This window comes from Canis lupus, chromosome 34 (assembly GCF_048164855.1).
Source record: "Canis lupus baileyi chromosome 34, mCanLup2.hap1, whole genome shotgun sequence".
Lineage (NCBI taxonomy): Eukaryota > Metazoa > Chordata > Mammalia > Carnivora > Canidae > Canis > Canis lupus.
Genome location: NC_132871.1, coordinates 4,369,879 through 4,388,861, shown reverse-complemented (window position 1 = coordinate 4,388,861; position 18,983 = coordinate 4,369,879). Strand labels below are relative to the sequence as shown.

The window sequence follows — 18,983 nt, the reverse complement described above, 5'->3', positions numbered from 1 at the left end:
ATTTGGAAGAGAAACTTGACCGGGGCCCCCAAACACCCAGTGGGGCCCCTTGGTTACAGGGTGCACCTTCTCTGATCAGGTCCCCTTGGTTACAGGGTGCACCTTCTCTGATCAGGTCCAGGTGCAGCTACGCTGGCTGGCAATGAACTGGGTCGAATCTGAGCGTGTTTCATAGCAAGTGGTAGGTGATCAAAGAAGAGAATTTGACCCACTATAGGCTGAAATGAGAAAGAATACAACATGCTATTTAAAAATGTTTAATCTAGGGATCCCTAGGTGGCGCAGCGGTTTGGCGCCTGCCTTTGGCCCAGGGCACGATCCTGGAGACCCGGGATCGAATCCCACATCGGGCTCCTGGTGCATGGAGCCTGCTTCTCCCTCTGCCTGTGTCTCTGCCTCTCTCTCTCTCTCTCTGTGACTATCATGAATAAATAAATAAAATCTTTAAAATAAAAATAAAAATAAAAATGTTTAATCTCATAAAACCCAGTAGATCAAAGTAATTATAGAGGAATAACAGGTGAGCTGAAGCCTCAGCTGGACCCGAAGAAGAGAGTAGGCTAGACATTTTAGAACAGCCACTGTTTTTCCTATGGAACGTTTTCTGGTTTTGTTTTCAATGGTCTAGTTTTTATTAAACCGGCTAGGTTGCAAAGTCCTGTTGATATAGTGTAGGTAGAGTTGAGTCATGAATACATCCTTACATGAGGAAAAAACATTTAAATAACACCATGTTTCCCTAAAATATTTAATTTTTATGCTTACGTGTAAATGATCCTCATAGCCTATTGAGAAACTAACTTTAGTCAGTTGATGTTTATACATTGATTCTTTGGTAATGTAGCTTTTCCCCTACTTTAGCATGCCTACCACAAAAACATGAAGAAAAGTTAGGAAATTTTGCTGTCAACACTAAATATAATCTTTTCTAGACATCAGAATTACTTTTTAAAAAGTCCTTCAGTGTTCAGAGTGATTGCAAATGGAAGTGAGGTCACAATAGGAGTATCACGTTTCATTTGAAGGCAGCAGGTTTGAGAAATGGTGAGAAGATTTTTCTTTATCAAGAGTTACTAATGTACAGGGGGAAAAAAATCAATGTTTTTGGAGCAAATTATAGAACTTTTCCATTCTTACTTTTATGGACTAAAACCATGAAGAAATAACAACAAGAAGTAGCGATTTCAATTTTACACAATGGCTATTTAATGAAGAAAAATGAAGTGGTAGGGAGAAAGGAAAAAGAAAAAGTACTTGGAGCAGGGGAGAAGAGCTAAAAAGCAACAGAAGTAGGGGGCCAGTGAGGCCAGACACTGAAATGGAGAAGCAGAGGCAGAAATTCAAAGACACACAGATGTGGAGATGAAGCTTCAGAGAATAAATGAAAAAACCTGGCCTATGTGGTTTTAATTCTTTTTTTCTTTTGACTTTTCTAGAATTTTTATGGAGAATAAGTCTATATTTCAAGTTAATGAGAAAATGTATTTCAGCTTTGTTTTCCCAGGGTTGCTAGTAGTAGCACCTGTGGGGAAGGGGCCTGCTTATAATAAACTCAGAATATTGCTTATTTTGAATCTTTTTCTGGGTCCTTTACCTCCTTAGGGATTCTTAAAATAACTATAAATAGTTCAGTTTTTGGTAGAGGGAGTATGTGGAAAACCATTACCTTAATGTTGATGTGACCACTGGGTAGGAGTTGGGAGGACGGCTGACACGAAGGCAGAGGTCTTCCTCCCTTGTTCTTCCGTGTTGAGCTCTGGGTGGGTCAGGGGTGGCTCCCGTGTGATGTTGTGCCTGCAGGGAAGTCCCTTGTCTCGTCTTGGTCTTAATGAATGTGATTTTTTTCCTCCCTTGGTCTTTCATGAACCTGTGGAAAAGAAAGTGATTTAACACAGAGGTAAATACTTAACTCTTGGGAAGGAAGACAAGTTAAAACTACCTATAAATAGTAATGGAGTAATAGTGTGCGTGAGTTTTTTGTTTTTTGTTTTTTTTAAATACTCCTGCTCCCTTTGTATACTATGTAAATTCTTACCTATTGCCTTTCTTCAATCTTGAAGGATCCAGGAAAATGCTTATCCTGCATAATCACCTATTCCACTTTTCCTTTATATAATCTACAATATATATCTTTGAAAATTTGTGTTGAGGCAAAATGTATTAAAATATATACTATATTAATGAATATACACATAGTTTTTTTTTTTTTTTTCTTTTTTGAAAGAGCAAATTTGCTGCCAGCTAAGTCCTCTCTGGGATGATCTTTGAGACAATAGGCAATGCGTCAACGAGGGGTGAGGAAATGCACTATTTTAAGCAGGATGGTTTAATACAAAGGGTTAGAAGTTAACAGAAAGTGGACACTTGGTTCCTGGAATGACTCCTACCCAGAAGGAGCGAACCGACCCCCTGGGAGAGCTACCTTCACGACTTCCACTAGTATTGTGGTTTCAAGACACCCCCGTAGCTGTGGTCCAGGGATAGGAAGTTTCCTGGTGCTGCAGTTGTGTCATTGCTTCTAATCTCCTTCGATGGACAAGGGATACTAAAGAACTAGGCAGAAAAACCAAACCTCTCCATGACTTTAGTTCCAAGTAGAAAGAGCTGAAGTGTAAAGCAGAGGTCTCTTGTGTCCCTTCACCTTCTAAAGCTCATATGTCCTAATTTCTACTACATACATTAGATTACATGTACTATGTGAATTCCCAGAGGAGGAAAAGAGAGAGGGAATGAGCTGGAGAATACTGATTCACATCAGCACAGAGTGCCATTAAATGGCTTGATGGAGGGAGGCTGGTCAGACCTTCACGTTACCCGCCATCCTCCCCAGGGATCCTCTGCGTGTGTGAAGAAGGTTGCCTTGGATTTGGTGCACTTCATCTTCATCCCTTGAAATAAAGGGGCATGACTTCTTAAAAAATGAAAGGATGAAATAAGTTACTCCTTATAAGCCCTCATCTGTAAGCACTTTTATATCTCTTACTGATCAATACTTGGTGAAGGAAGAAAAAATGATTAGAGAATTAGATATCAACTACATTTACTCCTGTCTGTTTGAGTCATTATCAGTGAATAAAGTTGTGAATCTTAGACAGCTTTTCTGGTGGTAAAAATTGAATTGGAACTCATGTTAACATGTAACTTTTTTCTATCATTGATACCCTAGAATAAAAGTATCATTTGGAAAGATAATCTCACCTGAGTACTTTTCACATTTTTTAATGCAGATGAAGTGTGTGTGTATATACATACATACATATATATATACATACACACACACACACATATATATATAATTTATCTCTCTAGCACAGTAACTTCATAGTTGATCTTAAAAAGACCTTTTTAATGGACTAGTAAAGCATTTTAATTATTCCTGCTATAGGAGACCTGGCCTAGAAGAATTGGTATTAACTTTGGAATGAGGGAGCCCTAATGTGCTCATGATAAAGAGATACCGTATGATATCACTCATATGGAATTTAAGAAACAAATGAACAGGGATCCCTGGGTGGCGCAGTGGTTTGGCTCCTGCCTTTGGCCCAGGGCGCGATCCTGGAGACCCAGGATCGAATCCCACGTCGGGCTCCAGGTGCATGGAGCCTGCTTCTCCCTCTGCCTGTGTCTCTGCCTCTCTCTCTCTCTCTCTGTGTCACTATCATAAATAAATAAAAATTAAACAAAAAAATCTAAAATCTTAAAAAAAAAAGAAACAGATGAACATAGGGAAAGGGACAAAAAAAAAAAAAAAAAACGAGGAGTGGGGGAAGCAAGCCATAAGAGACTCTCAACCATAGAGAACAAACTGAGGGAGTTGGACAGGGCGATGGGCTAGGTGGGTGATGGGGATCAAGGAGGGCACTTGTGATGAGCACTGGGTGATCCATGTAGGCCATGATCAGTAAGTCACACTCCTGAAACTAATATCACACTATAAGTTAAATAACTAGAATTGAAACAAAAATCTGAGCCCAAGAAGAACAATGTTGAGAGGAGAAACACTGTGGGTGGCACGGAATGAGAACAGCTTTTTTCTTAAGTTCCAGGAGGACCACTAATAACTTTCTAACTTACTTTGGTGAATGACATTGTGTCAGGTGACACAATGTAAGATTATTTTTCAAAGTAAGATTCAAAAGTAAGATTATTTTTTTTCTTAAGATGTAAAAAAAATGTGAAGGCTAGGTTATATGAAAATGATTTTAAAAGCATTTCTGTGTATTTTAACCCCCACCACCTCCCCCTTTTCCCCCTTCCCACATATGAATCTGCAAATTAATGATGGGTTACTTAATTCATTATGTTGCTTTCTGCATGAGAGTATTAAAAGGAAGGAAATCCCGATATAAATCTGAATCTTTAAGCCATATTGCCAACCTTCTAGCAAGTGCATTCTTTAGTTAACATTAACACAGTTTATTCTGTGGCATCATCTCCAGTTATGTTCTATTTAATAATATGCCTTAGCCACTCCTTGCCCATCTCTCTGTGTCCATCTACTGTAATGGAGATAAATGGACAATCACTCTTGGACGGTGAATGATTCTCTTACTGAGGCACTTGCCCTGTGAGTCTAGCTCCAATGCCCCATTATTGGGTAGAATGGATGCTCTCACACAGCACTGATCCAAGTTGTGATTTTACTTCCTTATAATCAGTTGCAATTGTGTTTGAAATAAGCTATAATGTAATTTTCTCAATTTAATGAGCTATTTTTAACAGTGCAAAAGCTCTGATTGCAGTTTTTTTCATTTTATCCCGAGGTGTAAGATGGGCATCCATGTTTAATCATATCCACAGATTACCTCAATGAATGTGTTACGTTATCTTTAAATAAATGAATGTCAATATGTTCCAAGGTAACCCATGTAATTGCATATTGATAACAGTCATTATCGTAAGTCATAGTCTCTAGGAGAAAATGCACTTGTATCTTTTTTAATAAGGTGCAGTATTATAGTCTATTTTAAGATGAGAGTTTTCTGTTTCATATACAGGCTATAATATCACTCTAATATAGCTGGCCGACTCCACAAATAGATAAAATGCAAAATACAGAACTGAAAGTAACAAGATCTTGTAGTCTTTGGGAGCTGGGATGGATGCTAACATCCATAGTACTGTAGCAGAGCGAATATGAAGTCGCCATTATCGATGACAGACTCTTAGAACCAGCACCCACTTTCCCACTACAGCAGATAACAGGAGCTAAGCCATTATCCTGCATCCTTGTAGCAAGATATTTTCAGATTTTGTATGGAGGTTATTGTAGTGTGCAAATGAATCTGGAAAATGCTCTAGGGGAAAACCGTCCCTCTTTATAAATATAATAAAAACATGGAATGGTTGGGGGAAATGTCAGAACACTTGTTTTCTGTGATCAGTTTTCATCAAATGGGTGAGTTGTCATTTGGACCACCAAGTCACACAATTCCTACATGTGATTAGGACTCCATCTGCTTATACTATGCACACCTATTCAGCCATCCCTAGTAGATGGGCCATCCCCTAATATCCCCTCTAATATTTTGAAGAATTAGTAATGGCTGGGAAGACGCTCTTAGCTGAAATGATTTTAGAAAGTCTCTCAGCATTCATTAAGGCAATGAGTGGCTACCATTTTTTTCTTTTTCTTTCTTTCTTTTTTTTTTTGGCCATAATCTTTTCAAGCTCTAGCACCTCATTATAGTTGAGTGTACAGATCTTAAGAATGAGACCTGAATCCTCATCTCAGGTAAAGTACTAGCTAGGTGATGCTGGCAGATTACCACTTCTCTGGGCCTTGCTAGTTTTTCCTGTAAAATAGGGGATTTGTACTCTATTAGGAGTCCACTAACTTTCCTACCAATGCAACTCCTAAGGCTTAGCTGATCTCAGTTGAAAAACAAGTAGATTGCCTGATTCCATTTCCTTTGAGTAAATTCTAATATTTGGCAGGTAACTCAAACCTTGATTTTTTTTTTTCATGGTAACTAAGGAAAAGATTCAATTGTGAAATGCCAAGGTGTTTGTTTTTTCTTCTTCATACTCAAATTATATTTGACCTATCTCATATTTATTTTGTGTTTATTTTCAGGGTATATATTTAGATGCCATATCCTAAGAATTTTGAGGTACTCTGGTTTCTCTTTCAAAGAGATGGAGTCGGACCCATTTTAAATTGCATTTTGACCACTTGCTAGATGTGAATCCTTGGTCAAGTTCATCAGCCCTCAGTTTCGTTTGTAAATAATGATAACATTATCCATCTCCTAGTACTTGTGGAGGAATTAAAATAATACATTCAAAATGGTTAGCAGAATTCTTGGCCCAAAGTAATTATGGTCCTTGTTCTATGTAAAAATCTATAGAGAATATTTTCCTACTCAGAGAAAGGATTGTGAAAGAAAGGAACTGTGTGTGTGTGCGTGTGTGTGTGTGTGTGTGTATATATATACATATATATATATATATATATATTTTTTTTTTTTTTGAACAAGAGCCATAGCTGCTTGAGAAGCTGTACTAACATTGTTTCCTCAGGTGGGGCTTTCCAGGAACAGCACTTCCTTGGACCAGCATCTTATCAGAGTAGCTATGTAGGAAGGAGGCTCCAAGGGAAAAGGGAAGGGAAATGAAACATTTAAACTTGTTCAAAGTCTATTATCATTCTTTTCTCTTCCCATTAGCTTTTATTGAGTGCTTGCTATTTGCTAGTAGTGCTCTAAGTGCTTTACACAGATTATTCTAATTATCACAAGAACCCTAAGAGATGTAGGTAGTGGCATTTCCCCCTATTTTATACATGTGGAAACTAATGCACAATGAGCTTTAGGTTGCTCAAGATCATACATCTAAGAAGTAGTTGTGAGGGTTAAGACAGTGAGTCTGACCCCAGAACTGAAATTGTTTCATAGCTATTCTATTTCCTCTGGTATCTGAGATCATTTTCCTTGGAGAAAGAATAAGAGGTGAGGGGGAGCAGAGATAAAGACCTGAGGCTCCCCTTGAGCTTTGATACGTGGGCAAAAATACTAACATCTTCTCTGTGTTCCATAAATGAACATATCTAGAAGAGTGTGATAAATTTGCATTACCGTCTTCTTAATCTATTATATCTTACTGACCGTATATACTTCCCTGTTTCTCAATGTCAGTGGAGGTAACATGAGCAAAGAGTGGAAATGGGCTTGTGTGGGTGAGTTTTTCTCCTACTCCTGTATTTCATCATGAGAGGAACTGGCCTTGGGTAGCTTGGGGGAGCGCATCTCGACATTCCCTGCAACCTAGAGTCAATTCCAAAGAATCCCAGCCTACATAAGTGAAGCTCCCACTAGCACATGTTTACAAAATGAAACCTAGCGTACCATTGGGGTTTGGTTTGTTAGAGTTATTGAGTAACTGGGTATCATTTATAGCTACTGTGTTCTCATAACAATAGTTCTCTTCAAAATTTAACATGAAAACTGATCTCAATTGCCCCAAAGTTGAACCATTAAAGTTTAAGTTAGAAACAGTACTTGTTTCAAAGTAAGTGGGAAGTTGAGAGTGAGTGGAGAATAGAAGTGATAAAGAGTTGGGCAATCTGTCATGCTGGAGAAGGTAAAACAAATATATAAATGATATTAAAACCCACATGATAATTGAGAAGAACAAACAATACTGGAAAGATAATTAATGGGCTCAAAACAGATGGTCTAGGGGCACCTGGCTGGCTCAGTTGGTAGAGGATGCGACTTTTTTTTTTTTTTTAAAGATTTTATTCATGAGAGACATGAGAGAGAGAGGTGCAGAGACACAGGCAGAGGGGAGAAGCAGGCTCCATGCAGGGAGCCCGATGCGGGACTCAATCCCAGGACCCCAGGATCATGCCCTGAGCAGTAGGCAGATGCTCAACCGCTGAGCCACCCAGGTGCCCTGAAGATGTGACTCTTGACTTCAGGGCTATGAGTTTGAGACCCACATTGGGTGTGAAGATTACTTAAAAATAAAATCATAAAAAAAAAAAAAAAGACATGTGGGTGGCCCAGTAGTTGGGCTCCTGCCTTAAGCTCAGGTCGTGATTCTAGGATCCAGGATGGAGACCGGCATTGGGCTCCCTGTGGGGAGCCTGCTTCTCCCTCTGCCTCTGTTCTGCCTCTCTGTGTCTCTCATGAATAAATAAATTTTTAAAAACAAATCTTAGAAAAACAAAAGCAATAGCCTGAAAGGAAGTTGATGGGAGTTGTTTAAAACGAACTTCCATTTTCAATTGCAATTTTATTTCCCTTATTGACCATTTTTCTAACTTTTGCTTCACAGGAGTCTGTCTAGGGGATCTGTATTTGTATGTCCTCTTACTTTTGATAGGCTTTTAAAGCTTTGAGATCCGTGTTGAAACACAAATTACTTGGAGAACTCAATGGAAGATCAACCTATTATCACATTCTCTGATTACATTTTCCCCCATAACAGTTATTTGTATACCTGTTTGAAAACAATGATACTTAAAGTTCAGGTAGGTTTTAATATCTTGGCCTTCATAGGGCTGAGTGTGTATGTGGTCTTGGTGATAGGGGCGTTGACAGCATCCTTGATTTTTGATGTATATGTGTTGGTTTTATACTTAGAGACTGATGGAAAGGGGGGGTTACCCTGCAAGGATTCTTGGGGTGTGTATGTAAAGTTTGCCTGTGTGGAAAAGGGCTAAATTACCCTATGTAAAGACATGAATGGATTTGATAAGTCCTGATGTCTTTAGTAACAGAGCGAATTAAGCAGGACAGATGTCAGGGTGGCCAAAAACTGAGGCACAAGTGTGTCAAATATCCAATTCAAGATTCTTCAGATGTTTCCCAGAAGTAAAACTCCTTTGCCCCAAACCTTCGAGAGTCTGCAACTTAGGAAATGCCACCTTGATTAATTTCTTGGTGGGTAAGTGGTGATGGGGACAGAGAGAATGATCTAAGATGTATACGAGTCCCTGAAGAATAGAAAGAAAAGTGTATCTGTGGTTGGTGGTATGAGTGAGATTCAGAGTCCGGGCCTCCACGGTGGAGGCAGTGGTTCCCAGCGATGGCTGAGTTCAACTGGGGAGCTTAAAAAAATGACTGATGACTTCATCCCACCTTTAGATGTCATGATAATGTCACCCTACCCTCAGATATAGGATAGCATTTGTTTTGGCTGTGGAAATTTTATAAATTTTTATACAGCTTCCCAGGTTATTCCAATTTGCGACTGAACTTGAGCATCACTGTTCCTGTCTATAGCATAGTTCTTCATCCTGGCTCACATTACAGTCTCCCGGGGAGTAGCATCTACCAGTGGCCATACCATACCTCCAGACATTCTCCTGTACTTTGGGATGGAGGCAAGGTGCCAAGTACTTTGAGCGCGTTTCAGGTGATTTTTTTCACATCCAACTGGAATCTGATGGCATCCCCAGAACATTGGAATGGTTCTGTCTGCTAATATATGGAAACCATGCCCCAAAGAATACTGGGGATGAAAGGAAGGGCAGAGATGGACGCGGGGCCCTTTCTGGAAAGATAACACATGTACCGACCCTGGCTAGAGCATTAGAACTCTGATATCCACGACCTAATGGCTGCTTACAGAGCAACAAACAGTAGTAGCTCAATACCCGTCCCTCTTCTGGATTTATGGGTGCTATGGACCCAGGCCTGCGTTCAGAGTTACAACTGATCATATGGAAATTAGCCTTAGGAAACCATTCTCAGAGATAAGTGATACTGGCTTGCCAGGTTTGGCAAATAAAAATACAAGATATACTCAGTTAAACCAGTCTTTCAGATGAACAACCAATACTTCCTAGTTTGAGTATGTCCCATGCAATTGGACATAACTACTAAATTTGTTTATATGACTTTCAAATTTACCTTCTGTACCTTTGTGTTTTATCAGGAAACCTTAGGGATAGAGAGCCTGAGTTTGTTGTTTAAGTTCTAAGGACTTCTGATTCAGGGTAAGCTTGGAAAGCTACCCACTATCTGCAGGAAAACATGGTAAATCCGGTTGAGCCTAATTACTTAGAATTTTTTTTTCCCCTTGGCTTTTAAGAGTTTGGGAGCTACAACTTCAATAATAAGTGAGAGAACATTTGTATATAAGCAGTAAGCCTTCCCAAGTGCTCTGACCTACTATTTAACTCAAAATTGCATTTGTAAGTTGCATGGCCCCATGTCACAGTGGAAACGAAGAAGAGCACCAAAAATATAAAAACATGATGAAAATAATTTTGAGGTCAGTTTTTAATTTGACTTCTCAAATCTGTAGTTGTCTTTTCCTTTGGATATATATATATATATATATATATATATATATATATATATATATATTTAAGTCGTAGGAAAAAAACCTGTTATTCTTTAAATGGTGAAACAATTAGAATATTCACCTCAGATTAATTTGGTAACAGTCAAGTTAGGCTTATTGCTTTTTATTTCACAGGACCTTTCATCTCAGCTGTGCAGAAACTCATAGCTTGAATAAAGGCATGCGATTAATGAACATAATAGCCTTTGGATAAAGGAGATTAACATGTAAAGGATTGAGTTTTTGTATAGAAAGAACCAAAAACCTCTGAAACATTGCTAAATTAGTTCTGAACTCCTAAGAGGAATATAACTGCAAAATTCAGAGATAAACTTTGATTCAAATGTTATACCCAATGTATTTCTTAGGGTGGTATTTAAAATGATTCTTTTTAGACAGTAAAATGAATATAGATAAAAAGCAAGCATTAATAGATGTCAATATTCATTAATGACACTGACGACTAAATGACAATAAGGGAATGTGTTATGGACCCAGAGGAAGTCACTTAGTGTTTCTGATATTTGCATACAAGTACCATTTTTAATTGGAACTGTGGAAAATAAGAAAGGGGAAGGAAAAAAAAAAACCAACAACTCTGGAATATACATACGGAGTATTTAGAAATCTGGGTAGGAAATGGAAGGTCTTAGGGACACAGGTGGTAGTTTAATTTCTTCTAATTGAAGGTTGTTACTTTGGAAGATAAAGAAGGAACCGAGAAGTGAACAGCTGGCTCTGTAGTTGGTGTCAAAGAACAGAATTTAGTTTTCTGGACCATGATGCATGATACTAAACTAATGCTCCTGGCAAAGGGAGGAGTACATCCTAATGAAGAGTGGGGGAAAAACCTGCTTGGCCGAAGACTTGCTGACCAGAACAAGAAGGCATTGATAGATGAGTCGGGTAGAGGAAAAGGACCAAACAAGCTGTTAAATTATACCCTACGGAGGAAAACAGGCTGACTTAGGAAGAATAAAAATAGTAGAGAGATGATTAGTAAATTAAGGGCATAACAGGAAAGACACAGGAGAAATGTTTGTGGCTTTATGTTTACAGCCATAGTCCCATAGTTAGAGTAGGGATAACCTTTTGGCAAAAAAGAAAAAAAAAGGAAAATCATATTTGAAGGTATCATTAGGACTTTGTGGGGATGAGAACCCTGGTTGGGGAAAGCTTTTTGACCCTGAAATCCTAAGTTGTTACTGCTACGGCAAACGGACCCTATAACCTAGGAGAAATGTGAGGTAGGACCTAAAAAATTGGCCACTGGATTCCTTGGTAAGAGAAACTCTGGGAAGAGTTAGAAGTGATTCTCTATCATCAGTACTAAAAGAAGAAAAAGCTGGTGTGTGTGTGTGTGTGTGTGTGTGTGTGTGTGTGTATTCCCCCCCCCCCCCAAAAAAAAAAAGAAATACATTTAGGTTTTCCTGGTCCCTTCCACTTAGGCTGACATACCAATAATTTTCAAACCCAGGGAATCTAGAACACCGTTCAAGTATTGAGGGAGATGAGGTCCAGATCCCTGTGAGGAAGACTGTGTATCAAGAAAAGGATGATGATGATCATCAACCCAAATAGGGGACACTGGGAGTGTGGTAAAAACCGATCTAGAAATAGGTCTCCAAGGCTGCCAGGGCTAGATAGGTAAAAAATATAGCATGGAAATATTGCAACTTTATTTTCCCCATAGCTGAGTTTCTATTCTGGATCCTTCCTGCCTTAAGAGCAGAAAACTTAGTCTACTTTCTCCAGGTAAATGGAGTCCCATCACATTAATGACTTCACTGGCTTTTGGGGTGTGAACTCCATCAAAGTCCACGATTGCGAAGTTGGTTCAGGTTTAAACTCCATCACATTTAGGATTTCTGAAACTGTTCACTGAATCTCCCCAGCTTTGGGGTTGCTGTGTGGGGGACGGGACTAGATCTATGGCTGCAATGCCAACTGCAGGGAGGAGGTAGCATTGACTTTTGTCCTCCTCCTTCCTGACACGTGCAATTGGCAAGTTGTGATCGTCACTTGTGCCTATCTCTGCATTTGCTCCCATTCCCAAGGCTGCTTACGGTCCTGGCAGGGGTGCTCAGTACCACTCTGGTCAGTCTGTAATGCCTCCACCGCCTACCAGCTTTCTCTGTCAATGGTATGACCTGTTCAAAGGTGTGGCTGGGGTGAAGCTGATCTACAGCTGATCCATACTTCTCTTGGGTCTCTATGTACATGACTATTAGGACTTTTTTTTAAAGATTGACTTATTTGAGAGAGAACTCATAAGTTAGGGGCATGGCAGGGGGGAAGGGAGAGAGAATCCTCAAAGGACACCCCCTGCCTGATGTGTTGTTTGAGTCTAGGACCACGAGATCAGGACCTGGGCCGAAATCAAGAGTCTGCTGCTCAATGGACTGGGCCACTCGAGAGTCCCCATGACTTTTTTTTTTAACTTCTGACATTTATTTAATCTTTATTTTTCTATCCTTCCATTGTGGGCAAGGGAACATGGCAGAGCTCCAGACCCAGCCTTCTCATCTTGATGTCCACATACAAGTGTCTCCATTTCTGTTGCATTGTCCACCACCGTGATCCAGGCCTAAATGAGGGAACATTGGATACCACAGTCTATTCCCTTGTTTCCTTCTCCCTCCTTCAGTGGTCCTCACCTATTTTTGTTGGGGGTAGGGTATAAAAAACTTGCTTAGCCTTTTTTTTTATTCTTCCCCCCACAAAACCAAGTTAGTCTTAATTCAACTTAATGCTTTAAAGCTAAGAAACTATTTTTCTCCTTTCACCTTGATGATCTTACTTCCTTGAGGCAATGCTAAATGGGAATGCTTCATATATTTAAGATCTTGGCATTGAAGAAATAGATAATGTTTCATATCCTATTACAACAGGTATGTTTTAATTCCTGTTAACATATATTAGGATAAGTTTGTATTAAAGTCAGGGACAGAAGTCTTCATAAGAATGCCTTCCTATAAACTTATTTCCAGAAGCATGTATTTATTGGCAAAGAAACAACCATCTATTAAACGCTCCAGAAGTTTCTTGCACTGGTAGTGGAGTTGCCTTGAGAAAATTATTTAATCCCCCAAATTCTCATTTTCTTCATCTGTAAAACAGGAATAGTATATTGTACCTATTTAATAAAAATTTTCCAATGATTAGATGTTTATAAAACATTTATCTTGGTACCTGAGAAGTGCTAATTCCTGAATTCTTGTCAGCAGTTGTTTTCGTGGAAATCTTGGGATCTTGGCTTCAAGCACATTGCAGAGTGAAGATAAGAGAAACCTGTAAATAGTTGAGAGAATATTTATAGACTCTGCTGGAACAAATTGCTTTTCTTCATACACACTAACCGTGTTGAGAGTGTCTGACACATAGACGTTCACATGAATGCATGAATATCCTGTCTGCTTTACACATGTACGTTTGTTTATATATTTTCTTCCATGCCTAAGAACGGTAACAGAGCCTAAAAATGATGTCGTGGAGGTATAACATTTTTAGAAAAGAAGTGTAAAGAAAGTGTTTACTGGAATGGTTGGCGTTGGGGTTTTTTATTGTGATACAATAGTCTGTGATATATTTAAACAAATAGTTTAAGGAAGGATGAATCTGGCTGGGATGTTTAACATAGACATACGATAGGGTTTTTGATTACGTGCAAATGAATGAGACGCTCAGAAAATCTCTTGAACACTAGCTTTCTCCTTCTAACTGGAGACTTAGATGGGTCTCGCCCTCTAATTTGTTGCTAATGTGGTGGGCTTGCTGTGAAGAGGTAGCAGTGGAAGCTGGCACCAAAATCCTTTAGCACAGAGGGTCCCGCAGCTACTTACTTTTCCCCCACTTTGGGAATCCTACTCATATTGAGGTGGGTGGGGAAAACAGCCATGGTCTTGACCTCTTCCAGGAAGGGCCTTAAACACAGTTGTAAGTAACACTGTTTTGTTGATCAGGAGCCTCTTTTCAGCATCTAAAGAAGAGTGACCAGAATTACAGAAACTTCTTAAACTATCATGGAGCTTCTTAAGGTGAAGTCAATGCTTAATTAGGGTTCTAGATGTAAGCAACAGGAACTGGCCGTGGCTAAAGATTGAATTTGGTAAAGCTGTTGGAGAGCTTGTAGAAACTGTAGGGAAGTGTGAAGGTTTGACATCGGGGCTGCAGCTGGGGCATAGCCCCAGATATCATCATAGGAACCGTCCAACACCAGGGTAACAGTGACCCGGCTGGCAGAAAGGTAGGGGTCATTGGCTGGTGCCCTGAAATATGACCTGAGGGACACCTGGGTGGCTCAGCGCTTAAGCGCCTGCTTTTGACCCAGAGCATGATCCTAGAGACCCAGGATTGAGTCTCACATCAGGCTCCCTGCATGGAGCCTGCCTCTCTCTCTCGTTCTCTCTGCCCCCCTGCCTCTTGTCTCTCATGAATAAATCTTAAAAAAAAAAATACAACATGAAATCACAAGACAACTTGATGTTCTTGAAAGTATGTCACTAGTGCAATATAGAAGGCCATACTAAAATTGTCCCCCCCCCCCTACAATTTTACCTAGAATACATATTTTCCATTAGGGAGAGATTTTCTGTTAGAGATCTCCATTAAGGGGATATCTTCTGTTAAAAATTGGAGCTATATCCTCTAATTCAAATAGGCTAACCAAGTTGGGGCTCTAACTTACACGATGGTCTGTATCCTAATGTTTCACTCAGTATAGATGCATAGGACCTACTTAACACATGATGTACTTAGGATTCTCAGCATGGAGAGAAGCCAATCTGATCATTTTGGAGACTCCACAGCATTTAATTGTTTGAAAACCACAATTTTTTTTTTTTTTTGAAAACCACAATTTGTTCGACCCACCTACATACGATACTCAATTAGGTCGTAATTACAGTTTTATACCATGTCCTAGTGAACATTCTCTTTCACGTATATTTTCAGTACTTGTGCGAATGTCTGTTGGCTGCATTCCTGGAGTTCAACTCTTGGGCTGAAAAGAGAGGCAAGTGTAAAAGCTTGAGATCTGTTACCAGTTGGCTTCATAGAAGGTTTGTCCACTTTGCCATCACAGCAACAGAATACGAAGGGACCGAATTCCCTGTAATTTGGATGTACTTGCTATTATGTCAATATTCAGAGGAAGTTTTAGTTTCAGAGATGGCTTACTAGATTAATCAAGCTGTTCTGAAGTTTTATTCTCTCAAAATAGCTGACAACAGAGGGACAAGATCTAATCACATTTTTTTTTTTTTATATTCTAAGTATTCTAAAGCTTTTGTTAATGTCATTTATTAAAAGAATTAAAGTATGGCACTAAACTGTAGGTGGAAAAGAGGGCTAACTTTTCAAAAATACTGGAGACTGAATAATCCTGATAATCATTGTTATTAAATCAGATAAGTGTTTTCCTCAAGAATGACTTAGTGCTTGAAATTTCAAGATAGGCTTGCTTTCTTAGTAAGTTTAAAAGAACATTAAAACAAATGTTTTCTTCTCTAAAAGGACAAAAAAAAAGTCTTAAGAAACGTAACAGTGTTTTATACAAGTCTAATTATTTCCCCTTGGAAATAACATGTTGGATTGAAACTTTCCTGTCTAATGAAAAAGTAAAATGTAAAAAAGTAAATGACATAAATGAGAGTTTTAAAAATTGTGAAAGAGTAGTTGTATATTATATAAAAATAGTTCAGCCTTTCCTCTACATTAAATATTTTTAATACCACCGGGTAAACTGGCTGCTCATATTGGTTTTTATGTATAAATGCAATAATTCCGCAAAAATAACTTTGACATTGAGCTGCTGAAATATAATTTTCATTGATGTAGTCAATTATACATCCCACACAGGGATAAGTGTATGTACTAATTGCATCTGGTGTTTTATTTGCCTTTATATTTTAGCAACAAAAATGAGAATTTGATAAAAATCACCCTGCTCAAAGTGGTTACTTGCTCAATTTTGAGTTTGATTTTTTTAAAAATTTTTATCTTAAAAACAAACATTAGAAAGGCAACGGGTCATTGGGATAAACATTTCAGGAACCTTGTTTATTATCCAGTTTGTCACATCTTTTGGGTGCAATTCCTACAAGGATAAAAATGACACCTGCTGAAAAGAGAAGCTGTTTTTGGGCTCACATCTGTTACAACTGTTACAAGCAGGGGAGAAAAGCACGTTCAGGATTTGTTTTAAATACAATATTGTTTTGAAAAGGACCATGATCATATTGATATCTGTTGGACGTAAATTTTTGTAAGGCTGTACTTAGATCGGATTGACCATCAGGGTGTAGTGGAAAGCAATGGACTTGAATTCCATGAGCATCTGGATTATAACGCTGGTTCTTTTGCCCACCTATCGGCTGAATGACTTTGGCCAACTTACGAGGTCTCAGTTTACCCCTGAGGTGGAGTTAGTAATACCTCCAGCAAAGGGCTGGTGTATGTGTGGGCCAAACACCTGGAGAGCGCCGCCGGTAGTATCTGGAAGGTACTCTGCGTGAGTCTCCTTTCCTTCCAATATCCACTCTGAACCTTGAATGCCAGTGAATCATAAACTTTTCATGAGCCTATTGGTATTTTTCCATCTTTTCATCAAAACAGAGATCCTTCCAGAAGAATTACTGTATCCTCTGTGAGCCTCAGGAAGGAAACTCAACAAAGCCTCGGGAGTTCTTGGGTTAGTTTTAGTATTTGTTTCTCCACCAGTCATGTCTTATGTAAATAATCGTAATGTTCTTGGTGTAGATGTCATGCTTTAATTTGCTATTTAAAGGGCATTTTTAATCTAAAACTGGATATCATTTTTATGCTCTTATATCAAAGTGTTACTTTAAGAAAATACTCCATTTTTAAAATTCATGAGCATTAATAATAGTATGGCATTAAGATAGTTGCAGCAGTTATCTTGCAAGTTATTTCAGTGTTGTGATTTTTTTTTTTTTTTGTATCTTGTGAATATGCAACTCTTGATAAACACCATCACCCTGTTTATCTGCTGTGTAGCAGTTTCGTGTTTGGAAGAGTTGTAACTGTGTAGAGTAGGTCTCCTGCATCAGACTTTCATCTCTTTATGGATTTCTTATTACATATTTGTAGCATCCGTCCAGAGACTGCTCAAAATATTCATTGTCCTTAAGAACTGCGTCCCACCTTTGCCCTACTTGCTATCAAAAGATCACCTTGCTGCTAGGCCTTTCAAACTGCCTCTGTCCTTTCAATCCATCCTATGCCCTACTTCCTACACCACACGCCTAGTGGAGTGCTCCATGAATGCTTACCATTGAGTGAAGAAGATTTTCCCAAGTGTACCTTCAATCATAATTTGATTAAAAAAAAATCTTTGGCTTCTTTTTTGTCTATAAATGAGGTCGAAGCTCTTTAGCTTTGTATTCCAGACCCTCTCCAGAAGCCTTTTCTCACTCATCTAGTGAAATGTAAAGCGGAACTCCATGCAGAAGCATTCTGAAATCATTTTCATATCATTCTAAGTTGGAAAGTTGCATTCTATGTTCTCCAAAGAACTCTAATACTGTTGTCATTCAGCCATACCCAACTCAGGCGCTAATGGCAAATATAGAAGACATAATTACAAACAATGTCTCAGGCTTCATGTCTACGGCTTCCTATTGTTAGATTTCAGTTTTGTTTGTTTTTTGGTTAGGTGCCTTCATATTCTAGTCTTCTGCGATGTCTGTATTTACTCTAACATTGAGGCCAAATCTCACATTTTTTAAAATTTATTTTTTAAATTTATTTTTTTAAGATTTTATTCATGAGACAGACAGGGAGGGAGGGAGGGAGGGAGGGGGAGGGGCAGAGACACAGGCAGAGGGAGAAGCAGGCTCCATGCAGGGAGCCTGACGCAGGACTCGATCCTGGGTCTCCAGGATCACGCCCTGGGCCAAAGGCAGCGCTAAACCACTGGGCCACCGGGGCTGCCCCAAATCTCACATTTTAAGATAGAGAAATTTTGATCCATTTTTAATCTGGAAAGAATTTAAAGAATGTTAGAGCATACAGGGCACATGTGAGCACTTCTGTACCAGATGGTGTTCCTTTTACACAAGAACTAGTTCATCTTCCCAGCAATGTGGTGATGATGATCCCTGTTTTCTAGAGTAGGTCATGGATCCTTTAGGACCTTAAGCCATTTGCTCATGGCAACACAGACATTAAGCGGCAGAAGCACGATGTGAACTCAGATTCTCTTTCCGCCAAGTACAAATTTTCTCTTCCACTCATGCTGCAAAATAACTTTCACAAATACTGTAATAGAATATCCACCTAGGAAGGAGTGGGAAAGCATTAGCACTGCAGGTCATGCTCTTCTGATTGTTTTCCTCCTACAATCTGAAGCCTGTTTAGTGGCTCTTGAGGAAACTTTCACGGCTGCTCTTTTTTTCTGGTCCTCGTGCCTCAGTGGGTGACCGTTGCTGCCTGTAAGTCTTAGCACCATCTTCGAGAATTCATGCATATTTTGGTCAGTGAGCATACCTGGGTCACTGCTGCCATCACCCCTACTGCACTTGAATTCGGAGTGATGATTTCTAAGCTAAAACTTCGAGAAACAGATCTGAGCAGGCGTCTTACAATGTCTGTTCTGCAATCCAGCTCTCCATTTCCCACATAGTAGTGTTGATGCTGTGCTGGAATGGTTGTTCCTGGGATAAAGA

At 39.1% G+C, this 18,983-nt stretch overlaps 1 protein-coding gene across 3 annotated transcripts in view; it reads right to left on the bottom strand.

The window, feature by feature from the left end:
• The window catches only part of LOC140624087 (uncharacterized), a 43,842-nt gene extending 26,086 nt beyond the window's left edge, over window positions 1-17,756 (bottom strand). For 2 of the 3 annotated variants that reach the window (XM_072810842.1, XM_072810844.1), the window contains exons 1-4: window positions 17,589-17,756; window positions 14,139-14,275; window positions 13,489-13,587; window positions 1,667-1,867 (exon numbers count right to left, since the gene is read on the bottom strand). In XM_072810842.1, coding sequence (XP_072666943.1) covers window positions 1,667-1,867; window positions 13,489-13,587; window positions 14,139-14,194 — 356 coding nt within the window. In that variant the 5' untranslated portion in view covers window positions 14,195-14,275; window positions 17,589-17,756. Of the gene's footprint in view, window positions 1-1,666; window positions 1,868-13,488; window positions 13,588-14,138; window positions 14,276-15,210; window positions 15,299-17,588 lie in introns of all 3 variants that reach the window. The other variant, XM_072810843.1, reaches the window with a different exon arrangement.
• Window positions 17,757-18,983: the final 1,227 nt, after the last annotated feature.